General features: G+C 49.2%; 10 protein-coding genes across 10 annotated transcripts; 4 read left to right on the forward strand and 6 right to left on the reverse strand.

Moving 5' to 3' along the window:
• Window positions 1-300: 300 nt before the first annotated feature.
• Window positions 301-2,215, reverse strand: N7520_001134 (uncharacterized protein; the record flags this gene model as incomplete). The annotated part of the gene is made up of 2 exons (XM_057135069.1): window positions 301-2,042; window positions 2,095-2,215. 2 exons carry the CDS (start codon window positions 2,213-2,215, stop codon window positions 301-303), a joined length of 1,863 nt encoding a protein of 620 aa, XP_057001005.1.
• A 666-nt stretch (window positions 2,216-2,881) lies between these two features.
• Window positions 2,882-4,142, reverse strand: N7520_001135 (MBL fold metallo-hydrolase; the record flags this gene model as incomplete). Its single annotated transcript, XM_057135070.1, has 2 exons — window positions 2,882-3,756; window positions 3,821-4,142. 2 exons carry the CDS (start codon window positions 4,140-4,142, stop codon window positions 2,882-2,884), a joined length of 1,197 nt encoding a protein of 398 aa, XP_057001006.1.
• A 2,008-nt stretch (window positions 4,143-6,150) lies between these two features.
• Window positions 6,151-6,911, reverse strand: N7520_001136 (ORMDL family protein; the record flags this gene model as incomplete). The annotated part of the gene is made up of 3 exons (XM_057135071.1): window positions 6,151-6,201; window positions 6,274-6,632; window positions 6,755-6,911. The coding sequence occupies 3 exons, from the start codon at window positions 6,909-6,911 to the stop codon at window positions 6,151-6,153; spliced, it is 567 nt and encodes a 188-aa protein (XP_057001007.1).
• Window positions 6,912-6,927: 16 nt separating this feature from the next.
• N7520_001137 (uncharacterized protein) lies at window positions 6,928-7,173 on the forward strand (the record flags this gene model as incomplete). The annotated part of the gene is made up of 1 exon (XM_057135072.1): window positions 6,928-7,173. The coding sequence occupies one exon, from the start codon at window positions 6,928-6,930 to the stop codon at window positions 7,171-7,173; it is 246 nt and encodes an 81-aa protein (XP_057001008.1).
• Window positions 7,174-8,566: 1,393 nt separating this feature from the next.
• Window positions 8,567-10,372, forward strand: N7520_001138 (zinc knuckle domain protein; the record flags this gene model as incomplete). The annotated part of the gene is made up of 2 exons (XM_057135073.1): window positions 8,567-9,529; window positions 9,584-10,372. 2 exons carry the CDS (start codon window positions 8,567-8,569, stop codon window positions 10,370-10,372), a joined length of 1,752 nt encoding a protein of 583 aa, XP_057001009.1.
• A 241-nt stretch (window positions 10,373-10,613) lies between these two features.
• N7520_001139 (putative haloacid dehalogenase-like hydrolase) lies at window positions 10,614-11,752 on the reverse strand (the record flags this gene model as incomplete). The annotated part of the gene is made up of 5 exons (XM_057135074.1): window positions 10,614-10,787; window positions 10,836-10,998; window positions 11,086-11,295; window positions 11,394-11,426; window positions 11,628-11,752. 5 exons carry the CDS (start codon window positions 11,750-11,752, stop codon window positions 10,614-10,616), a joined length of 705 nt encoding a protein of 234 aa, XP_057001010.1.
• A 613-nt stretch (window positions 11,753-12,365) lies between these two features.
• On the forward strand, window positions 12,366-12,635 carry N7520_001140 (uncharacterized protein; the record flags this gene model as incomplete). Its single annotated transcript, XM_057135075.1, has 2 exons — window positions 12,366-12,483; window positions 12,550-12,635. The coding sequence occupies 2 exons, from the start codon at window positions 12,366-12,368 to the stop codon at window positions 12,633-12,635; spliced, it is 204 nt and encodes a 67-aa protein (XP_057001011.1).
• A 595-nt stretch (window positions 12,636-13,230) lies between these two features.
• N7520_001141 (uncharacterized protein) lies at window positions 13,231-14,379 on the forward strand (the record flags this gene model as incomplete). Its single annotated transcript, XM_057135076.1, has 1 exon — window positions 13,231-14,379. The coding sequence occupies one exon, from the start codon at window positions 13,231-13,233 to the stop codon at window positions 14,377-14,379; it is 1,149 nt and encodes a 382-aa protein (XP_057001012.1).
• A 724-nt stretch (window positions 14,380-15,103) lies between these two features.
• N7520_001142 (uncharacterized protein) lies at window positions 15,104-19,954 on the reverse strand (the record flags this gene model as incomplete). The annotated part of the gene is made up of 2 exons (XM_057135077.1): window positions 15,104-15,247; window positions 15,302-19,954. 2 exons carry the CDS (start codon window positions 19,952-19,954, stop codon window positions 15,104-15,106), a joined length of 4,797 nt encoding a protein of 1,598 aa, XP_057001013.1.
• A 1,579-nt stretch (window positions 19,955-21,533) lies between these two features.
• On the reverse strand, window positions 21,534-23,437 carry has1 (ATP-dependent RNA helicase HAS1; the record flags this gene model as incomplete). The annotated part of the gene is made up of 3 exons (XM_057135078.1): window positions 21,534-21,779; window positions 21,832-22,092; window positions 22,151-23,437. The coding sequence occupies 3 exons, from the start codon at window positions 23,435-23,437 to the stop codon at window positions 21,534-21,536; spliced, it is 1,794 nt and encodes a 597-aa protein (XP_057001014.1).
• Window positions 23,438-24,716: the final 1,279 nt, after the last annotated feature.

A 24,716-nucleotide genomic window follows, 5' to 3' on the forward strand; every position in this document is an offset into this window, starting at 1 on the left:
ATGAATAAGTCTAGATTTTAAATTAAGGCGTCCTAACCTCATCGTACGTTTCAAAATGTAAGAATATCTCAAAATGGCCATTGGGTATATTCGTCATGAAGCCACGCAGCTAGACATTGGGGTGGCAGTTGAGAGGCAATTAGTGATATAGCAAAGATGCTCACGGACACCTACATACTGTATCAAGTACTTGATTAAGTGCTACTGAAGTGATTTGGAAATATAGGGAAAGCTAATATATACATCATTATGATCATTACCGTCGTAAATCGTCGTGCCCTACAAGCTCAAGGCGATGGACTAAGCCGTGGGTGACAAAAGTTCAGTGAGAAACGTCAGCCTGTTGCAGCTTTCCACCAACCAAGACCATTCCGGTGACTGGTCCTCGCTGGTTTGGCTGCGTTGGAGCTCAGCGCTTGCTTTGTTGACCCGCCTGTCGATTCCAGCTTCGACAGCATACATAAAAGAGTCCGTGACGGTTAACCGGTTACTTTCCCCTAGAAGGACAATAGCCGCCTCCAGAAGAATAGATACCTTGATGTTGCTCACAACGCTGCTAGCAGCGGCCGCATATGGAAGGAAGCATTTTTCCAGCTTCGACTGGTCGAGATAAGCCTCGTCCGTGGACGGAGCAGAGGCTTCCCGCAAGCTGTACAGCAATATCTCGCAGAGGGTAGTCTGTTCCTCATCTGCGAACTCAGGTAGAATAGATGGGCTAACAAAAGCCTGGAAAATGGGCAGGGGCTGGGGGCCAATATTGTCCGAGAAAAGATTGTAGAGGTCCAGAACGGAAATGAAGTCTTGAGGGAGGCGGAAGGAGACAGCTGAGAGGATTCCGAGGAGTCGTTTGCGCAATCGAAGTGAGTCGAGGCCACCCATCGACGAAAGTCCAACGTCCTGACGTGGTAAAGAGGTCGATCCTGTGTCGGCTTGCGCGGAAGATCCATTGGGTACAGTCCTTGTCCCTCGTCTTGTTCGCTTACTTCGTCGGATCGGCTTCGGCTTGGAATCATCTGCTCCATTCACTTCATCATCCGTCTCTTCTTGGGACATGTAGTCGCCGTACTGCTCCTTGTCAACATGGACCTCGCGCTCTCTTTTCTTGGGCTTGTCGGGCGCTCGGCGAGCTTTGAGTTCTTTTCTAAACACCTGTCGAAACTCATTGATTGAAGTGGTACTCCCGTCTGCGAAGATGGCTCTCAGGATCCTCCGGTTTCGTCCATTGTCGTTACTAGCGGCAATGAACTGGAAAATCAAGCTTTCCCGAAGAATGCTTAAGCCTTCGTCCACCTTCCGAGCGGCTTTAGCGGGGTTTTGATTCAGTTCGCCATTCTGCCAAGCTCTTCTGGCTCTCCCTTTTGGTTCCTCAGCTTCAGTGTCGTGCGCACTCTTCCGAGTTCCTTTAGCTTTCACTTTCGTTTTCTCGGCGGGTCCAGCGTTTGTCTTCTTCCGAGGCCCTCCAGCAGCGCCATTCCCTTTTTTGGCCTCTTCAAGTGTTCGTGCGTCCTCCCGTTTCTGCGCTCCAAACTCGTGGTATGTTTCCAATCTTTGCTCCCAATCATCTTCCATGATTTCGCACATGTAATGCAGCCAGACCTGCCACCGCTCCCAGCGTTCGGGATGAAGTACGGAGCAATTGAAAGCCCAGCCCACAGCATGCCAGAAGTCTTCAGCCCGCGCCCATAAAGAATCGCCTTGGCCCATTTCTAAGTTCAATGGCTTGCGCCCGGAGGATTGGAGACCTCTATCGTCATCTTCTGTATGGTGCGAACGACCGGATCGTAATGTCTGTTGCGTGAAGACAAATGCATGATTGAGCCTGCAATCATGAGGGTTGACGAGGGTAGAGAGAAGTCGGAGGAGTCGCAGAGCCACGGAGGCCGCCTCCTTCGCCTCGGGGGATTTGGCGCGGGTTGTAGTTGATGGGTGGACGAGGAGTGTAACCGCGAGCGCAATATGCTGTGGTAAAGGGACAAACGCTTTCTGAGAGGCGTAGGTTCCCGAGCTGAGGGTGCTATATAAAAGATTTAATCCTTGAGTATCTGATGCTTGTTAGCGGGGTTGCATGTTAAGGTAAGGTGCGGGGGTTCGGACAAAGATTTTCCTCGAAGAAGATACCAATATGTTGGATCAGTTCGAATGGCAGTACCGCAGGAGTGCGATACGCCATATCAGCTGGAGGAGCCATGGCCTTTCGATGATGAGAATCGGCCATCGTCGCGGATTTCGCGTCAAGAACGCGTCTTATCGATAAGGGCTTAGTCAGGACTCAGATCTGTGGAGATGAAAGTTAACTTAATCTTGCAAAGTTCAAGAACCAACTTGATGATCTCGTTGAAGGGGTCAGGGACTCAGGATGAGTGCAAGTGAGCATCGAGGCTAAGTATTCTCTAAGTATCTGTGAAGCTTTTGGGTGCTCAAGTGTTTTTTCTTTGTTTGTTCGGCGTTTGTTAGCGCAGAATTTCGCCAAGTCAAAGAACAGGACCAGCTTATCATGTTGACTGTATACGTGACCTGACTGCCGTAACCATGAATAAATTGTACTTCTTAATATAAGGGGATCAGTATTTCTGATTCTCTATCATTTCATGTAATTCATCTGGCCTCCTTACTAATTCTGTCTGATACTTACGGCAAACCGCCTCAAACCAGCCGAAGCTACCTTGTACAATCTAATGGAGGGTCCCAAATTTCAACCTACGGACACTCGGCCTCAGGCTTGAAATTCAAAAGCAAAATTGGAGCGTGTTGCCCCGGTGACGCTGCAATCAATCCATTGCAAGATTTACTCTATCATGATCAATGCATAGAACTCCAGATAATTGTATGTTTTTAGGTAACTTTGTCGCATGTAGCTATCCCAGAGGGAAATCCTGTCCATTCAAATGGCCGTCTCCATAGTCATTTTGAATGCATCATAATCCCAAGGCTTTCCATCCCTCCAAAAGTCCTCGACTAGGGGAGCATGTATCGGTTGTCCATCAACCGGGATGTCTTTCATCCAGCCCCAGTGACACTTCTCTTTGACTCCATCACTCTTCCAGCCGTTGATGTCCTGGCCAGGGCTCTTGTTAAACACAGGCAAATAGTCGAGCAATACCGCATCGTGTGCAATGCAGACCAGGATATTCTCATTTTTATCCATGGACTGCAATTTGAGAACCGAAGCTCGAGCAACTTCGAAATCCGGATATGCCGAGGGGAACTCGGCGCGCATGTTATACCATGGTGTTATACGAGCGACCGCTTCGTCAGAAGTATTGGGATGCTGAGCCGTGAAGGAACACGGACAGACAGGAGAACTTCTAACTCCACCTCGCCATTTCACAATGGACTCAGGAACAGGCTCCGGTATAGGGTTTTCGGGAGTAGGACGAAAAACACCTGTAAAGTGGCAGATGTCTCCGCCCATGAATACGAATGTGGCACCCCCTTCCGCAGAGGATGGAGTAGTACGGGCCAATCCACAGATATGTCCTGGACAATGACCAGGGGAGTCAAGGAGGTAGAAGGAACCGTCTCCGAAATAGTCGTGTGCTGGAAATCCCCCGATTGAAAGGCTACTTTTGAAGTAGATCTCGATCAAGTCCCGATTAGCAAAATCCGAGGCCAGAACTGAAGACTTTGGGTCAATGGGATACCCTGGCAGTACCCCAGATGCCTTGACGCCATTTCCAACTGTGATGGAGGTAGATGAAGGAAACAGTGACATGTTACCAGTGTGGTCCCAGTGATAGTGGGACCAGATACAGGAGTCTGTCTCTTGTCAGACGTCTTTCTTAGGTCCATTTTCTGGAGAGCTCGGGAAATTGAAACTCACTGATACTCTTCAAGCTCACACCTCCTTCCTCCAAGATCTCGCTCACATCTTTGTCAATTCTCATTCCGCCAATTAATGACTTGGTGCCAATAGCACGCTGCACAGCTGGTGGAAAATTCCAATAGTCCTTGCGCGATCCAAGATCGAACATCACTCTCTTCCCTTGGGCATCGTTCTCAATGAGAAATGCAAGATCGTAGAAGCTCAAGGTCTCATGCCCAGGAAGAACGGGATCAATGAAGACAGACGCTTTACCGGTGAAGTAAGCTGTAGTGTCCAGCAGTTTGACCCGCACGATGTTGTCTGATTGTGGGATATCCATATTCTGGCAGATCTCAACGAAAAGTTCGAAAAGTTCGGCCTTTGAAATTCCACGAAGAAAACCGACGGTGGTTATAGGTCATAAAGCTGCTGATCTTGGTCACGACGCTCGGCAATCCAGCCCATTATACGCCAAATATTGAAGCTCAATGATGACCCCGCACATGGTCGGCTATGATAGTGGAGTTTAGGTCCGGTAGACCCGTCGATCGCTGCAAGGAACGACGGGAACAATTCGGAGTTCAGGGTTCATCCAGCTCTTGTACAGTAATTTATGCAACATCTCATTTTTGATCTTTCTTCCAAAGGACCATGATTAAATTACTATTATTTGACAGTTAAACTCAAGAGATAGCATCAACCTTCTGGACTTGGAATGCTAAACGCACCATTCCCCCTCTACAGTCACCTCAACCCATCTATTACTCTCTTCTTGCCTCCACAAAGTCAACCATATCGAAGAAACTCCTTCGGTAGGTCCTCTCCATAGAAGTGACCCATGGTCATCATTCTTATGTTTGCGAGGATTTCAATACATTCATCTGGCGCGGCATTGCATATTTGAAACCTGGAGCCTTGAAACTTAGTTTTGGAATAGTATTCATTGGAATAATGGTCCGGAATTTTCGAAGCAGTGACAAGTCCGATGAGTCCTCCAAGTGGCACATACCTATAGACACATCCACAGATGTCAGTAAATAAGAAGACTGCAAATCAATGATTGATACGATTGTGTTGGGGCATGCTATCAGCTAGATGGATTGCATGTCGAAAATGTGACATTATGGGAGTAATTTCTTGGTTCTTTGTGAAACAAGTTTATTCCCAACGAACTGAAATGAGAGAAGTGACCCCCTTATGGCTCACCTAGATTTCTCGCATCTCGCCTGAATACCAGGGTTATGGATTGAAATATGACTAGTTGTTGCACGAGTGTCTGACTGGCAAACCGTACTAACCTAGTGTGAACTATTCAAGCTCCGGGGCTTGGAGAACTTTTTCCTGTATCACGGTGAGACTACAACAATACAAAATATCGCCCTCGAGCGTCAGCAAGAAATACCTTTTGTCGAAACCCAAAGCTTGACAATATATTGGATCAAATAGTATCTTGCTCTCATACAGTTCATACAGGAAGAATTGATATTCTGGGCGATGACACCACAGCAACTAGCAAGATTATCTGCAGGCCTATTGCCTGGGACAAGCACAGTTAACATAGCACCCCTTCGGCAAAACATCTGAGAATAGCTGACTGCTGAATTTAGCTATGAGCAAGAATGAGTTAATTCAATGTTGTTAGAATACATATGTGAGCTTTCGAATCGTGGACTTGTTGGCTACTTTGGCTTGCATTATTAGCGGAACTGAATGGCCCCATCATGGATCGTCACACAAGGCTATGTTGTATAGAGGGGGACGGAATATGACCAAACATTTTCTCAGGGCCAAGCGAAAATCTAAGTTGAGAGAATGACATATTGCCAATTGTTATGTTATCGACTTATACAACTCACTATCTACTAAGTACGAGATCAGCGAATAGTAAACAAGCCAGGCTGAGCGATGATGCAATGTCCCCGCATGGGCCCAGCCAAGAAAATGACCTGCATTACAAAGTAAATCTGCATGGCCCCATCTGAGATTTCAGGCCCAAGATTACAATATTTTTTAACTTTCAAGTCTCGCATATAAGGGACGTTCAATGTTGTGCAGAATATAAGATATGGAGGGCTCTAAAGCTGGATATCTAGACAAAGGACAGGCTGGAGCTGAAAGAAAAGGGGGCGTGGCAGGGCCCACGACTGCGTCTCATATTTTCCAAGAAAGAAAGGAGAAAGATTTGCGACAAGCCAACAACGGATCATACTCCGTGAATCAACGCAATGCAAGGAACTCTTTGGAAGGAGAAGACAGAATAGGGGAACGGAGAGGAGTCGAAGACAGGGAGTGAGCTTCGGGAGCCGGACGCCAATGTAGCAAAGAGAAGAAATAAAGGAAAGAATAGACTATGAATCATCTTCTAAATCGGAGAAGAGGCCTATTCGCAACCGATGCGACTAGAGGGGTGTTAGCGGGGGATCCTAGTAAGTTTGCAGAGTGACGCAGCACGGGGTATAGAAGATACTTACGAAAGGGAGTTTCGGGATGACCACCGCTAGTGTGGCCAGGAAGTTAATGGTGAAGTAGGTAAGGTCGTAGTGGGTATAGTGGGTGCTGACGAGGAAGAGCACAATAGGCACGCAGAGCAGGAACTTCTTGGTAGGTGTGTACTGGTCGCCATTGTCGATTTGCTCCCACATGTTGAGGTTATCGTAGGCACCAGCGTTGAACTCGAACGGGATGCCCCGCACCCAGTGGAACATGAGGAAGGAGCCAAACATGTAGCTGATGTTGGTAAGGGTCCATGAGGTTTCTTGCGAGACGCCGGGGATGATGTCGCAAAGAATCTTGAGCGCGGCAATGAGGACGAAGTGGATGGTCCAGGCACCTAATGACACGACCCGATCTCGTTAGCTTTATGATCATAATTTTGGGAATTCATGACCTGTCCACCGTGTCCCGATCGGCGGATAGGGTCGGGGAAACCGAGCAGGTGGCACCGCAACTCACCCTTTGCATTGACCCAGTTAGCATTGAGATTAGGTAGCGCAGCCTGGTCGCTTGTGTGCTCGATCGATTCGGCGGGTTCCTGGTAAATCAGACTGCTGGACCGCCTGCGGCGGCCCTGCTTCTGGGTGTGGGGGGATAACCGCTGTGGTCCGTCCATCTCGGGGGCAAATGAGATGGCACGAGGGACCAACAGGGAGGATTTGGAAGAGTCGGAAGCCAGCGTGACGGAGAAGAAGGTTGTTGATGAGAAAAGGAGCGTGGGGATGGAAGTGGCACACGGCCCAGAACTGGAGAAAGGCGGATCGACCTTGGGTCACGGGGCAGTTTCTTTTTTGGATTGGGACCGATGGAACCGCGGGCAACTTGGGGGTTTTGGGGGGGCTTCTGGGGTGTTTTGGGAGGACTTCAGTGTGTTTTAACTCTCCCCAGGATTTTATGTGAGACAAGAAAAATTTAAGATAGGAAAATGGTGAGGAATGGGGTTCAGGGCACGTGCAATTATCTTAAGGTCACCTAAATGTGGACCAAATGCGTTGCTAAATGAAATAGTTAAAAAGCCACTCTCCTATTTATAAATTAAAAAGCTGAAGAGCCCCTATCTTTTTTAAGCCCTTTGATTCTAGAACAATTTATTGTGGCAATTCCCTAATGTTTTCTTTCCCCGGCACAAACATAGTCCGTTGTCATACTTGGCACAAACCTATCTCCAAAGTAGAACTTCAACTTTGCATAAATTCCAACTTCTTCATAAGCGAGTCGTATGTGATGATCGGGAAATGTTGTTAGATCGTGCACGGGGATATTTACAATGGTAAGGCCCTCCTGCGATCCTACTTTTTATTAATTTAGATAAGCTATAGCCTTGCAAATTAGTTGATTGTTGCTCGAGATATCATGCCTAGATATTGATCATCATCCAACAGCATCGATAGCGCTGGCAGGGTTTGGCTAGTTATGAATCTCAACCCCACAAAGCTTGTGGCAAACTCTAGATTAGTTTACTGCCTCAAATTCAAGGCGGATATTATGACTTGTCTGCCTGAACAATAAGAGTCATTGCCTACATGTATATCAAGCCAACATTTGAATAAAATTATCAAATAACTCGAACAATACCACCGTCAATCAACTAATTGGTCTATCTCATGCACTCCGAGGTCCATAATCCAGACTATAGCACGTCGGAGTCGGATCGGACTGATAGCCGACATAGATATCAAAAGCCCTTGATTCATATCAATCATTTCTGACACTATTCCCCGAGGCTTTCCTTGGAATCCCATAAAATATAGCAATATCGTTCTAGTCTCAAGCAATTATTCTGGCGTAGGTAGGAAGCCTAGTAAGAAGATCTGGGGTTAAGTAGAGATACTATATCTGTGAGCCTATAGAATAAAAGTGGGATTGGAAAGTCAAGTAGCATGAAACATTACGGTGCGAATTACTGCACCCAGTATACCGAGATACATAAATGGTTGCATAGATGATGGTCTATGAATCTCTAGGGCATTTGATACCTCTTTCACACTGAAAGAAGGCATTCGAGCTATTATATGCATCTCATTCATCTTCAACAATAGAGAGAGAGCAATACATCCTTTGAACTCACTGACCCCTAGAGTGTCTTCATTGCCAAACGATATGTCGTGAATCTGATGCCCAATAAAAACGGTTTCCCAAGATAGAGTAGCCGAGCAGCCCCACCTGAATAGTTGCGCTTTTGGTATATAATACTCGCCGTAATTTTTGATTGCAATCCTTGTTATTAAGAACTCAGGATCTTAAGAACATCACTTGCGTCCATCCATCGTCATGGCCGACTCTGGGGATGAAGAGGATTCCCGCACAGCTTCTGTCGGTATCCAGCGTCCTCGATCGAACAATTCCTCCAACCGCGGATCCGGCAACGACTCCCGACCGAAGAAGAGGCGGCGACGGAACCAATCTCGCGCAAGCGATGTGAGCGACATTCTTCCCCGCGGCGCTTCTTTCAGTTCAAACCCACTCGAGGTCGACCCCGACGAGACAACCAGTTCTGGCTCGAGCGCAAGCTCTGAGAGCGATTCCGACTCAGACTCGCCTGAGAAGCCTGCTCCTGTCAACCCTCATGCAGGCAGCACTGCGCCTGCTATCAGTTGGAATCAAGGGCGAAAGGCACCTGTGCGGACAACGCTTGGGAAGCGCAAGGCGTCAGGCGAGGTTCAGTCGAAGCCTCAGGCTACAGGGCCGGAGTCGAAGCAGTTTACGGCGGTGAATGCCTTCTGGGACGTTCGCGATGGGTCGTCTTCACCTAAGCCTAGTGGGGAACAGACTGGTGCGGCTAGCGAGCAACAGTCTGAAGACGGGCTTGAGGGTTCAAGTGATCTGGAAGAAGGCGAGGTGGATTCTAGGAGTGATTCCGATGCAGTATCTCTGGATTCCGAGGCTGATGATTCAATCTTGCTGAACATTGGCGAGAAAGTCGATGATGTCGCTGATGAATACAACTCGGAGGAGGTGGCGGTTGCCAATGGCCAAGTAAATGGAAACGTGACGAATGGAGGTGCTCCGGCGCCTAATTCTTCGGAGTCCAAGGAAGAGGCGTTTCAACGCTACGCGAAGAAATATCCCACAACGCCGGCTACCTTGGTGGACCTGAACCAAGAGGATATGGAAATACAAGCCAAATTCATCTATTGGGATCGAAATATCAATGATATTGATCTTCAACTCCCGGTGGGTTGTACTGAATGTCTGCAAAATGGTCACCTGTCTGAAGTGTGCCCCACAAAAGAGGTATGTCTTTTAGCAACCGTGAGCAATTTATTACGTATTAACCCATGTTCACAGTGTTCGCATTGCCAAGCTTGGAATCAACATATCAGTTCACAATGCCCGTCATGGCAAAGATGTCAACGATGCCGGGAAAGAGGACACACCGATAAACAGTGTCCATCACCGTTGAAAGCATCGGCTTCTGAAGTTCCCTGTGATCTATGTGGGTCATCGGAGCATACCGAATCCTCATGCGACTACCAATGGAAGTTTCCACAACGTCCAAGCACTTCAACAGTGGTCAGGGTATCAATCTCATGCGCTAATTGCGTCAGCGTGAGCCATCTTATTGGCGATTGTCCACATCTTCATCGACCATACCACTCCACAGCCTTCTCACTTCAGGGCATTGACCCCGATAATATCATCGACCTCAACAAAATGCAAAAGCAGAATCCCCAGCGGGCACCCCCACCGCCAAGCTTCAATAATCGGCGGGGGCAGGGCCCTCCTCGCCGAGGGATGAACGTCCGTTCTCCATCGTCATCAAGCGATGATAACATGCCTCGCAAGGGCACTTCAAAGCCTCAACCAGTTAGAGCCCGAGGCCGCGGAATGCACATGCGTTTTGATACTACATTCACAGCGCCCCGCAATGGTTCTGGGACCGACAACTCACGGGGAAGGGCACCGACTCGTGGTCGGGCACAATACCCTGGGAATAACACGCGCCAGCGTACGCTTTCTCCACTTCCACGCTCTGGTTTCCCTAGTGGTCCAGCGAGAGGTCGTGGTCGAGGTCGCGGTCGCGGAGGACCGCCGCCGCGTGGTGGGGGTGGAAGCAGGGGTCGCAGGGGCAAATAAACCGATACGTCCCATGTAATGATATGCCATGATTCCCCTGTACTTAACCTTGCATGTACAATTTACATATTTTTTTGATCAAATATCAAGGAAAGATACCACGTTATCCATGCTCGATCTAATATTCCAAGGCTCCAAGACTCTTCATATCCAAAGAGAGGCGATTTTATCAACTACAAAAAACCAGATAAACCTCAAGTATACTTGGAAAACCCCATGAAGCCTACTCGTGCTCGGGACCTTACCGCTGCCCAACAAACCCCTGCTCAAGAATCTCAATCAACTCATCTAACCGATCAATACACATATCAGTATGAGCATGTTCCCGCAAATGAACATTCTTCTCATTCAAAAGCAGCACCGTTGCCGCACCAGCCTTATGCCCGGCCGTCATATCGTCGATACTGTCACCAACCTATAACAAATCAGCATCCACAATACCATGGCGACCAGGTCTACTCACCATAATCAAATTCTCCGCCCGATTAGTCAAGCCCCATTCCTGTGCAATATGCAGGATACCAGCTGGGTCTGGTTTCGGGATTACATTCGGCGTGTCGCGCGTGATGATGGGCAGGAAAATATGCTCTGGTAGGTGATTGTTGAGAAGGTACCGGACAGGGGATCTGTAAGGAATTGATTAGCAAACGCATGTTTCGTCTTTCGTGGATTTTATATTATTGAAGTGGGATTAGAGATACGAGGACACATACTCGAAGTTCCGTGTACAAAGTGCCCGTCTCAAGCCGCGGGATTGCAGGTATTCCATTAATCCTACCAGACCTGGCTGCGGGATCTGGTCGATCATGGCACGCCGCTCGACGTCTTGGATCTTCGTGACGGCTGCGGCGCGATCTTCTGCAGTGGGGAGAGCTTGGATATGGTGGAGAATATCGATTGATTTGTCTATTCCGAGCGCATCTCTTTAAGAATGAAAATTAGATTTATGGATGTTTTTTCGATCTGGTGTTGGAGCCGCATTCTTTATGTAGAAATTGCGGATAGGTCGGCATAGGCTTACCTCATTTCAGTGAACATGTGGTGCTGTGGAAGACTGGTCTTATGTTAGTACGTATTGTGAGACAAATAAGATCCTCTTGTATCTGTGACTGAGAGCTCATTGCCCAGGGTGGAGCAATTGAACCTAATCCAAGCTGACAGTGGTAGCATAGATCATGGAGGCCAAAGTGCGGTGGAATTTCTATGATATAGAGGCCATGCCCCAGGAAGAAAAGGAAAGCTCAGAGTGCCTTACCATAAGGTTCCATCGACATCGAACACGATTCCCTTTAGCCGCGGAGCATCCGATGCTTTGGTGGAATCGAGTGGTGCGAACCTCCGTGGGCGCACATGCTGACAATCTACTGCACGGCCAGCCATGGTAAATAAGTTGGAACGGAGAGATGCTAGACGAGTCGTCATGAGTCAAGGAATGTGGAGGTGTCGTCGGAACTCGGGAATTGGGCCGAGATTAGATTTAAGTGGATCTGCGCGATCTATCGTCATCTAGTACTCGTACCTTGAGAGGCGTAGAATGATTGACAAACGTATACACACAATTGTATATCTATTGTGAACTCTACTGAATCTAGCAATTCTAACTATAGAAGCGAAGGAACGATCCAGATTTCATGTCATGTCCATTTAGTCGTCTTACACTATGCTTGAATTGTGTATGCCAACAATGGGAAATTAATCTGATTGGTTGAGGTTACAAACTCCGCCACCGCCCCCATTGGAACTATACCGATCATTTCCTAGATCGATAATCACATTACTCCGTTAATAGACAGCTACCTAAATTCGTAATACGATCTATACCCATGAGCTAGAGCTTCGCGGGCCAAATCCCTCACACAAATAATATAAAAAGGTTCTTCGTTCCCAAATCAATTCTCCATTCACACTCCAACACAATCCAATTCATCTTTCCATCTATCAACTCTACCAATTTCCAAAGCTCCAAGCTTCAAACCAACTCCAATCCTTTACAATGCAGTTCTTCAGTATCCTTACCATCTCTGCTTTCATTGCTATGGCCACCGCTGCTGCCATTCCAGCTCCCGAAGCTGCTCCCGCCCCGGCTCCCGTTGCGGAACCCTTGAACATTGGTGGGTTTCCTATGCCCTTACCAGTGGAGAAATATTGAATTTGAACATGAGTTAATAAATCAATAGGAAATTTGCTCAAGGATGCGAAGAATGTCGCTGGACTATTTGACGACTACGAGGAATATGAGGACGACCAGGACAACAGCAACTAAATATGAGAGTATCTCGATGCTCGATGGACAGTTCTAGTACCATTGGATGTTATAGAAAAGTGGATGTGTTGGCTGGTCCAGGAATCTGCTTATGGTATCGGGATTGGTGGTCTATTCTGAACACATAGATACATAGATGCTGATCGTGTTTTGCTTTCTTCAACATTACGTTAAGATTTTATCCAAGACTGAAATTGATTCCATCATATTCCCCTTTCCATGCCACCTGGATAAGTCGTACACTAGTACACCATTGACCCAACAATCATAATCCAGTGAGCATGATCGATTGCCCCGGGAACAATGATGTAGCTACAGAGCACTTTGCTGTTACTTGTGAAAAGATTGGCTTTCCAAAGTCTGCACAGGAGTTCCTCAATGATTACTGTTGCTGTACAGCTTTGATTATGAATTTATCAACTCACTTTAATGTCTAGACCATTCGATGGCCCTGTTACTGTCATTGATTAATACACTGATAATTTCAAATTTGTCAAAGTTCATTTGGCTCAATAAGAAATCCAAGGCTTGAGGCTTGACGTGATTGTCGTAATGGTCGGAGACTCGTACCTTCCCAAACATCGCATCAACCAAAATGCAACCGAATCAGCATTTGAATGAAATCTTAACTCTGAACAGCCTTAATCCCCTGGGCAATTTCCACAACCTGATCGAAATGCCTCTCGTCATCTATAAACGATCAAATCGAACCCACGCCGTCTTCCCTGTCACCCTAACAACAACGAACTCCCTCGTCACAAGCCTCATATACCTCCAATTCCTCTACTTGATATCCTATATCGCCCGCCCCCTCGCGTCCTCCGCCCAAGAATTACCACCCTTCAAATACCACATTGAGCGAACCGAGAAGCGAGTAATAGATCTCATCATCAGCATCGTCCCCTTCTCGAACTACCGCTCTCCAAACCCATCAACAAACCTTCACCATGCAACGAACAACCGCACCCAGTTAGCCGCCTACACATCAGCATCCCACCTCACGATTGATGACCCCATGCCCCGACCACCCTCAACAGCCTTCACAACCCCTCCAACAATGCCACAATGCCACCCCGAAAGAACACTCGAGCGCCTATCCTCCCACTCTCAAGATCCCAAGATCGGCACCCCAATCCGCAAACCTGCCGCAGTGGTAGACGAATTCTCGAAGAACAACGTCTCTATGTACGACACAGCCATTGAACGAATGCCACCCTCAACCCGCACAAAGGTCTCAGCAATTATAGACCTTAAGGGGAAAGAGGGAGAAAGATGCACTCAAACTCCTGCAGCACACTCAACCCCCGCTCTCCTCGCGCGCCAATCGGCTCACGAACGGAAATTCCGCGCCAGCATTGAAGAGCGCAGTGAAGACGAGAATGAGACTTCCCTGCCTCTGCACCAGGTGCGTAATATCTCGGAGACCTTGCATGCTATGCCATCGGGGTCTAAGTCTCATCTCTCGGGCTTGCACGCGGGACAGAAGTCGCCTATTGCGTCGCTGCGGTCGTTGACATCGCTTGATGGGCCGATTGATCTTGCGTTGGCTTTGCAATCTTTGTCGGATATCAGTACTGAGGGGGAGGGAGTAAGGATGGATCGGAAGACGAAGTGTCATTCTACGGAGAGTTATCCTGGGAAGTTTCCTGTGAGTGAGGGGATTGAGTTTAGTGGGCTTGCGACGGCGGAGTATGCGTTTCGTGAGAGGGGGACTACGACTGTGAGACCTTTTTCTGATTACTAGGGCTGAACAGGCTGAGAGGATGACAGGATGAGGGAATGACGGGATGTGGTTCTTGGGGTTGATTTTGATTTCAGACTGTCTCTATTATTGTTTTCGTCAGGTTTGGTGTTTGTGAGTTTGGATGTTGGCTCCGGTTCCAAGATTGAGATGAGGAATTATACTTAGCCAGTGATTACCACTCTACTATCCTATAATCAACTTCTACCTTCTAGACAATTTACCGTGTTATGAAGCTCGTAAAAAATGAATTGCATGAAATTGATTCTTTTACTATCTACTTGGGAAGAATAAGTCCATCGATATGTTGCACCGGATCATAAATTGACACAACCACACCAGGCACCAGTATCTACACACCCCCAACGATAAGGTGACAGAGAAAGAATCCTCAAGAAATGCACATGTGCATGAGGAGAGGGGGCGTAGCACAAGGGAAGAAAAAGCAATACATAGCTGCCCCACCCATCATCACGAAGCTATGGACAATGAAAACGAGAAAAAACACCCGAAGAAATAGATTTTGCACGCAAATGGCTCATAGATGGGAGAGGATGATTGTTTCAAGGTCATAGTCAGGCTCAAGGCTCAATAGGAAGAGATCATCACTGTCGTAATAGGCGCGGAGGCCGAACTCGTCACATAACAAAACGAAACGCAAAAACGCAAAAACGCAAAACGAAAACTCGCTAGACACAAATACAACCTAGGGTATCTCAATGCGGTCTCAATATTCATCCTCATAGTCGATCTGCATCGGACTGCCTCGGTAGCGGGTGCGCTTGATGTTACTGGGGCTGTAAGTGCCGCCAGAGGTCAAGGGGCGAGGGCCTGTTGGTTTGCGGGTGGGAGGGGAGCGGATGGCGGAGCCCTGGGAGTGAGTTAGTTTGTGATCTGGAGTTGGAAGAGTTCTACTAGAACGTACCCTTGAAGTAACACGATCGCCATAGGAAGTCGAGGCTTGGTCTTCATCTTCGAGGACCTTGGGTGGTCGCTCGGGGATGAGTGGCCCCTCGTCTTTGACCTTCGGAGGGCGCGGAGGTCCTGTTACGCGGGAGCTGTTCTCTGAATAGCCTGCGTCGGAGATCGGGGAGAGTCGGCTGCCAGCGCTGAAACGGTTCTGGTTGGGCTGCATGACTGGCAGGGTGGGGTTGGAGCCCCAGCGCTCTGAGTTGGGTGATCCAGGAGTGGCGAAGGCTTGTGCTTGGGTCTCCAGGGCGGACTGAAAGCGTCCAGTTGGTCCCTGTCGGGGCTGGGGGTGCTGGAGATCGAGACTTCCACGGTGAGCTCGGTACTTGGGGGCCTCGGAAACTTGAGAAGGGACCAGTGGGGATGGGGGCCGGTTCTCTTGCTGGTCGTCCGCGCTGTACGAGGAGCGGAGGCGATCATCACCCTCGGGGTCGTAGTAATCAGCAGTCTTTTGGTACGCATCCTGTGCAAGATCAGACCCGGATCGAGACAGATTTTCCGAATATGGACGCTCCTTCCGTCCAGGCTGCATGCTGTTGCGGAGGTTATCCCCCATGGATGAAGCGGTGGTCTTGGACCAGCGCGAGAACTTGGGGAAGATCGATGAACTGCTTGACTTGTGCTTGCGCGCCTTTTCGGCCTTGTCAACAGGAGCCTTGGGTGTTGTCTCGTTGCTTCGGGTCCCCGAGGCTAGTGGCTTGCGGGGAGGTGTAGCAAGGGGAAGAGATCCAGCTCTTTCGTGGCGGGCAAAGTCTTGCACAGGTAGGTGGGAAGTCATGTACGGATCACCCTCATCAAGCTCATCGTCCTCTTCATCCTCCTCAGGAACGGTGCTGACCCGCGGATCTGCATTAGCTTGCCGAGCTGGGCTCGACGTGTAAAGAGAACGATTGCCCTGAGTGATACCATTGTCAATCACATCGACACTCATGCGAGCGGCTGCACGCGGGCTGGCCACGCCCTGACCTTCTCGCAGAGCTTCGACTTCGTCAAGCAGCTGTTCCAGCATGCCTTCAATTTTGGACAAATCATTGCCCGACTTGAGACTCAATCCTTTGAGAGCTCGCTTGAAAATATTCTTCCGCTTGGACTGCAGATCCTCTTCGTCCTCAAGGTTCAGTTGGCGGTTACGAGATCCACTAGGAGGCAGCGGCCGAGGACCACCAAGGACTTGATTGAGGCGTTCATGCTGCTTCTCGGTGGAATCAAGGAGCAACTCATCTTGCTGGGCAATAAATTTCTTCATCTCGTCAAAGGAGGTGCGCATCTCAGCAGCACTGCGGACGAGGGTGACCAACATCTCGGTATCCCGAGCATTGCGCTGGGCATCACGGACGGTGAGATGATCCATGAGAGCAACAATGTCCTTGGACTTTATCCTCTCAATGCCATGACCAGTAGCACTATCATAGAGCGGCGAGCCAACTCCATGAGAATAACCGCTGAAGTGACGCGGATTACCAGAAAAGTCCTCCACGTCCGCGGGGGTATCAAAGGCATCAGCAGCTCCGATGCCTCGGCTTGCTTGTTTGGGGGTACCAACGCTCGGAGACACAGGATTAGCAGCCGAGACGTAGCCTTCGTCTTTAACCCCAGGTGGCGTGTCAAACAGCTGTTGGGCTCGCTGATCAGGGTAATAGTCATCGCCGCCGAAAATGTTCCGGGCGGTCTCGTAATACTCGGCATCGAGGCCACGCGGTTGAGCACCCGGGTTCTTGGCTGCTCCAGCCGGATTGGGGTCATAGTACGGAACCTGTCCAGCAGGCGGGGATCGCGAGTCATATGCCCAGTGATCGCCATTTCCTTGAGCCATACCACCAATCGGGCCTTGGATGATAGAGGGGTTTGTATTGATTTCAGACTCGGATTCCTGGCTACGATGGTCTGCCTCGAGGAGGGGGCTATCAAGACCACGGTCAATACCACGAGCGGCTGCAGCCATCATACCTGCCTCTTCCAGGTCTTCGATTGACTGTGTCACGCTCTGTGGAGGCGACGTGACACCCATTCGGCGCGTGAAAGACGTCTCATCGGGGCTGGACGCATCTTGACGCTGTTTAAGAGGACTTCCACGGTATGCTTCGCTGGCAGGCTTCTCGGGGCTTTGGCTTCGGCTTCTGCTTTGAGATCGCGGGGCTAAATCCGTCTGTGAACGACTGCCAGACTGATAGGACTGAGTCTCTAAAATTGAGGGGTCCATCAAAGAAGCAACGTTTGATTCGATACCAATGGCTTGGACGAACTGCGGGTTGGCAGCGATGGCAGGTGTCACATGCTGTCCCTGCTTGACCCGATCCATGAAATCAACCTCACTATCTTCTTGGCCATAGGAAAGCTTGGACTCCTCCTCATGACCGAAGATATCATCCTCGGGATACACGTGGCGTGATTGTTCATACCCAAGTTCAGGGCCCTCTTCGCCATATTTGGAGAAGGCACTCTGACTTCCGGGGCTCACCCCTTGGCGAGTGGATCGCGCAAGGTTGGTGCTAGGTGCAGAGGACAACGACTCAATTGAGAGACGAGGCTCCATCTCCTTTTGGGGTCCGTCATGGTACTTGTTGGAATATTGATCGCCATGGGTCTGAGTGCGATCGCTAGCTACGCTCTGAATAGGGCTGAGTTGACGGCCAGTCTCATAAGGTTCGAAGCCATGAGTTCCTGGATGAGAAGCATCCAGCAAATTGGCGGCTGCAGCTTCGGCAATAGCCCAATGACCCTCATCGCTTGCGGGCGACTGGCTCTTGGCATGGAGGTCACGATCGGATGTACTGTGGAGGGAGATATCACGTTGTGACTGGTTGCCATGGCGCATGCCAAGTTCGTACCGCGAGTCCAAGGGAGTCCGGGTAGGGGTACGAGCAGTTGGAGAGGCGACTTGTCGCGGCGAGCCACGAGAGATTTCCGCCTGGGAAAGCCTCTTGCGAGGGATAGGGCTCTCTGTTCGCTCCGATAGCAACGATGCGCGGGTCAACTCCGAGTCCATTTCACTGTGCATAGGCATGGCGGGCACGTTGTGTTTTTGGAAAACGAGCTCGGTTTCATTGTATCCCTCGGGATCCACGCTTCTCTGGGAGCCGCTGGCTCTCCGTTCTTTCTTCCCGATACTGGACTGGGAATCGTGATGTCTGAGAGATGCCGATGTCAAAGCTGTGCCCACCCGTGCTGCCGCATGTGCATCACGGAGACCTTTACTTTTTTGCCTGCGAAGTTTTTCTTGTTCCGTAAGGTCTGGTCGGTTATACTTCACCCATCCAGCATCAGAGGCGTCACTGCTCTTGCTTAATTTGCGCTCTTTCTTTTGGGGAACGGGCTCGCCAGCAAGAACAATGCCCTCGTCTTTGCTATTCTTGTTCAGAACGACCTTGGGCTTCATGACATCTGGCGCACTCGCATGCTTTGACAGGCGCCGACCCAGTTCATCGCGAGAACTGGTGGATGAATATGAAGTCGTCATGTCTCGGTCGAACTTGGATGTGTTGGACATCACCTTTTGATCCTTCTTGAGCTCTTTCAGCTCCGGAAGAATTAATCGTCTGATCGCATCTTCAACCGTCTCCAAGAGCTTTGGATTGTTGATGGAAGATTTTGAGGCGCCGGATCGAACAGAGTATGCGTCGGACTTGCGATTTGAAGAGACAGCGGACGTGCTTAGTAGGCTGGATTCCGGGCTCGGAATATATTCATCTTCTGTCACATGTCGCCTCCGGCGTGATGATGGCTTCGTCGGTTCAGCGTCGAGGTAATCTTTACCAGCATTCTTGCTTCTGCTTTTGCTTTTGCTCTTTTTGCTCGAAACCTCATGGGGCGACTCGTTGAGCTTCTCAGCAACCCGACTAACGATCCGCTCATGACTCAAGCTGCGACTGCGTTGTCGGGACGGAGTCTTGAGTAAATTTTTGGTTTCCCGTTTGGCACCACGTTCGAGGCTTTGGCTGCGCTTTCGTCGAGGCCCTGCCGACGAGGCACCTTCCAACATGCTGTCCGCCGGCATGGATGAGACATCCGAGGTGGGCATGTATCGGGCATCACGCGAAAATGCCGATACTTCGCTTCCCTGGTCGCGATTCATGAATTCGATTTCGACCGGTAGGTGTCGTGATGACGGGCGTTGACCTTCTTCGGCAGAATTACTGTCGCTGCCACTCTGATCCTCCAATTCCAAATTCGATTCGGTGAGCTGACGTGGTTTGGAAGATGGCGACGTGAGCGAGATGCGACGAGTATATGAGGGCTTGCGACCAGAACCAGATTCGGTGATTTGGATGTGATCCTTGTCCTTCAACTTTCGGCTACCCGAGGGGGTGACTCGTACTCGTACACTAGGTCGAGATGTAATTCCGCTGGCACCCTTCCCACCCTCAAAGTATTCGATGAGGAGGGAAGTCTGCGAGTCGCGGTGTGAATGAGACAGCTTGTCGTCCCGGTCCCGATGGCGCCGGGTGGAAAGCGTGACAGGGCTTCCGTCGTCCGGGATCGAGTAAGACGTCTTGTCTGTGCGGCGAGAAATGTCAGTTGCCAAATCTGTGCCCGTGACGCTGCCACCGTTGGTGTCGACGAGAGATTCTGTAGGGGCGGGAAGGACGGGTCTGCGGGTGTTGACCCCCATGGCTGGAAACGGGCCCCTCTCCCTCTCTCTTTCTCTTTTGCTTGAAACTCTTTGCTCAGTCCGACAATCGCATACTACAAGAGAATGGATCCCAGCGAGACTGATGGGAATGGGGGAAAAGGATGGTCACTTGTTGATGATCCGTGACAACACAATAGTGGGGGTAAGGGAGATGGAGATGGAGATCGGGAGATCGGGTACAGGAAGGGGATTCAAGGGCCGGAGAATGTTTTTGAAGTAAGGAATTAAGAGCGTACCAGCGCAAAGTCACCTTGCAAGACGATGACAAGGAAATTCAAAGTTGGACGGGGAGGAAAGGAGGGAAGAAAAGCAATCGGTGAGTGGTTGCTATGCGAGCTGAAGGTTGAACAAGCTGTTCTCCGCTGATCCCTCACATGAAAAGGGGATGGAAAATCCGATTGGATTCTGAAGGAAAAGAATGAGAAGGAGAAGTTTCACAGGGATAAAGAACTGTGATCCCCGAGAATAAAAAATCAAAGTTGATCGATCAGCCCAGCCTCTTCTACATGAAAAAGAAGATGGCTGGTCTTTGGGTACATCCCCCAGGTTCCCGATAAGCGGTAAAAACCCATATGTACCTACAAACAAGAACCTTGGATTGGACTGCGGATCCCGGGATCAGTTCCTTGGTTGATTAAGATTCTATAAGTTATTTAAAAATCACTCTAATATTCCATGTCATCGTCGTAGGTTGACGCCACAACATTCTTCCACGTTGACTATACACACATACGTCAAATTTTGTCTACCTATATGCGTCAACTGTTAAACAGTAAGACCAACAACTCAGTTAAAATTACGCGGTCACACAAGCACACGGACTATCCGTTGAAAAAGTACATAAGAACCGGTTCAGCGGAAAGGAAAAGAGATGGTCGCCCAGACGACACCGATCCTGGGTGTGTTGGAGACTCAGTGATTGGTTCTCTTCACTGCCAACACATCTACCACATCACATTCTATGATCGGGCGATTTTCCCGAGCAGTTGGATGATTTGGGTCAGCATACGAGTTTCTCCTCGGTACACATGTTCTGTTTTTTCATTAAACAAAAACATAATAAATAAAGGGCGAGACTTGGGTGTTACAGAAATAATGCGTCGTTATTGCAAGGGGCTGCAAATCACCAAAATTGCTATCGGGACTACACCCACAGTAGTTGGCAATACCTGCAGCCTCGTACATAAGGGTAATCAAGCTTGTTGGCAAAATCTTCACAGGTCTACCAATTGCGTTTATTGGAAATTGAAAAGAAAAATTGACAACTTCTAGGAAATAGATCTGGATCCATACATGGTTTCATGGTAGATAAAGGTGAACGCCCACGTGGAATCACAAAACACAAAGGTTATCTTTTTCCAGGGCTCCCACATGGCCAGCCTCTAGATATTTTAGCAATTGTGTTACAAGGTAGTAGACGGGAGAGGAGTTCACAAATCAGGTCAAAAATAAAGATTGAAATAGTATATCTACACAGTTTTAACTCCACAGTTCCCAAAATGATAAATGCAGGCGACCATGGACTTTTTGTAATTTCAGCATTCCACTCATAGCACGCTTAATCCTCGTGCTTGCGCTTGAACTTCGATCCCTTGGGCTGGCTCCCGTATGTGCGGCGACCTTGCTGCTCCTGTCGCTTATCGCGGCTCATGCTGGCACCCAGCTGGATATCGATCCGTGGCGGAGTGGGGAAGCCAAAGCCCTTGCTGACCTTGACCAGGTCCAGCTTGTGCACATCGAACACGGAACGAAGGGAGTGAGAGGCGTACGCCTGGAGGTACGATCGGTATCCTTCCTTGGCAGACTAAATAGAGATGAGTATATGGAGAAATAAATTAGGCGTGTGGGAGGCTTACCTTGTTGAGATAGTAATTCTGACCAATGAGCTTCTCCAATTGAGACTGGACATTGACAATCTTGTTGGAGGGGAACTCGAACTCGACCACCGGCACGCGAGCCTCCTTCAGGTGCTTGAGGAAGCCAACCTCGGAGGGTTGCAGGAACATCAAACTGCGACCCTTACCGTTGGCACCACGAGCAGTTCGTCCGACACGGTGAATGTAGTCACGGGGGTCATCTGGGGGGTCGAACTGAATGATCCAGTCGACAGCGGGGATCTAAAAAAAAAAATAAGGTCAGGAAACGGGATCAAAATTAAAGGCATTGGAGACAAACATCAAGGCCACGAGCAGCAACGTCAGTACAAATCAGGGTACCCTGAGTGGCGTTACAGAACTCGAAAAAGGTGTTGGTTCGTTTTTGCTGCTTCTGCTTTCCGTGCAGCTCAAGCACGGGTAGATCAATGTAGTTCAGAAGCTCGGCGTGGTACTTCACACAGTTACAGCTGGAGAAGAAGACAATAATTTTCTTCTTCAGGTTGCGCTTGAGGAACGAGAACAAGAGCAGGAAGCGCCGATCGGCTTCACAGATCACGTATCCTTGTTCCAGACCCTCCACAGTACTGTGCTCCTTGCGGTGATCAACGTTGATGTACAATGGGCCAGGGCGCAGAGATATACGGGCCAAATCCTCGACCTTGGTGGTTTGAGTGGCGGAGAAAAGCATAGTCTGACGCTCTTCGGCCGGAAGAATCTTGATGATCTGGCGCATCTCGTCCTCGAAACCGACTTCAAGGATACGGTCCGCCTCGTCAATGACGAGAGTCTTCAAGTTCTTGAAAATGAAGCCTTGGGTGTTCTGGAGGTGATCAAGGAGACGACCGGGGGTGGCGATGAGCAGGTTAACACCCTTGGCGAGCTTATCGGCCTCAGCACGACGGTTGGCACCGCCAATCACGATACCGTAGGTCTGAGAGTGGTGGGCCATAAGCTCACGGGCAACACCGAAGATCTGAAGAGCCAATTCACGGGTGGGAGAGATAACAAGAACACCAGTACCGTTTCTGGGCTTGAAACGCAGGGCGCTGAGCATCTCAACCGCAGGAATCAGGAAAGAAAGAGTCTTTCCCGACCCAGTCTTCGCAGCACCTAGAACATCACGACCGGCAAGCAGCGGTGGGATTGTGCGCTGCTGGATCTCAGTCATAGTTTCGAAACCCATGTCCTGAATACCCTGCATGGTCTTCTCCGAGAGGTTAAGCTCGGTAAACTTCTTCAGCTCACCCTCAGTCTGGGGGAGGCTGACTTCGCCCATGCTGGGGAGATCCGCAACATTATCCTTCTCCTCAGCCTCATCGGCCTCGTTATCCTCCTGCTCCTCGACTTCCTCGACTTGCTCGACTTGCTCGGCCTCGTCGCCGCTCTCGTCGTCGCTGGAGTGGCTCACTTTGCGCTTCTTGATTGTCTTATCGGTCGCAGGCTTGGGAGAGGCAATGGCCTTCTTCGTTGACTTTGCCACAACAGGCTTGGGGGCATCTTCACTGTCGGCGGTAGGCTTAGCGGCGTGCTTTCTCTTGCGCTTCTTGGCGTCAATGGACTTTGTGGTGTCCACTGGGCCAGGCATCTTGTCGTTTGAGCGGACCGCGAGGTTTGCGATTCAATGATACGATATTAAAAAGAATCTCTTGGATCGAAGGAGGTATTATCCGTCGATTGGGTGTTTTGATCTCCGGAGATGCGACCTAATCGCTGCGGAAAACCATTCGGCTACTTTTTTTTCTTCCAATCGGTGAAAGTCGGCAGAATCTCCACCCGTCACGTGCTGATAGGAGATATTCGTGCCTGAAATATGAGGCATAAATTAAGACATGAGTTAAGGCACCAATCCAGGCACCAATTCAATTTCGCAGAGTTGAGTATCACAGACCAACCAATTCCTGCTCTCGGTCCAAGTATACTTCGATTGTTTCCACCCCGATCGGACCATTCGGCCTGAAAAATTTGGACTTTGAAGTGCGTGAGTACGTACTGGCCTCTTTGTCAAAATCACCGGCTGGGATTGGGATTAAATGATTTAGGCAACACTCCAAAACTCGCTCAAAGAAAATAGTGCCTCAGCCCAAGACAGACACATCTTGGCCTTGAACTTCAGTATTGTAATTTTCGTGCAAGTGAACATTGGCATAATGAACTTGGCGGAAATTAAGTGGCCGCGAAATGTATTGCCAAGGGCTGGGCTCGTCCGGAGTACGTACTATGGACTGGGCAACCTTGGCATAGCAAGTATCCCTATACTTGTATTCTAAGTGACAGATGTTGCCCATTCTTTATGCAGTTATAGGGTCAGGCAGCGAGTGTTATTTCACCTCTCGCTCTAGCCAATATACCCCGCATTACATTGAGCACTAGGGATAAATTTAGTTTCTTTCTGTCAACCCCACGTAAGTAGGTCCAACTGCTGAAAGCACATGTACGTATTTGGAGCGGTATATAGATTGACCAAGCAGAGTGGGTGATTTATTAAATTTGAGTAATACAATAGAGACAGACATGCAAATATTGTATAGAGAATGGGCGAATCAAAGGGTCACAGCGGGTGGGCCCTGCATCAGCTTAAACCCTGACCCAAAAATAGCGTTGGCGCCGTGTCCGATTTTTGACAGCCAACTTGAAAACTGTTCCTTACGGTCGCACAATAAGTATCTTCTCATCTTAATTCTATATCAAAGAGTCGAATAGTCGACGTCATGCGACGATCATTGAATGTCGATTTCGATGGCGACCCGGAAAACTCGGTAATGTGTGTAGAAGGAATCGGGTCAAAGTTGAAAAGCATGGCACGTGGAACTGGATCTCGGACACTGTAGGATTGTCTGATGGGGTTTCACTGAGGCTGTGCAAAT

This window comes from Penicillium odoratum, assembly GCF_028828045.1.
Source record: "Penicillium odoratum strain IBT 22623 chromosome Unknown utg000001l_segment0_segment0, whole genome shotgun sequence".
In the NCBI taxonomy this organism is placed as follows: Eukaryota; Fungi; Ascomycota; class Eurotiomycetes; order Eurotiales; family Aspergillaceae; genus Penicillium; species Penicillium odoratum.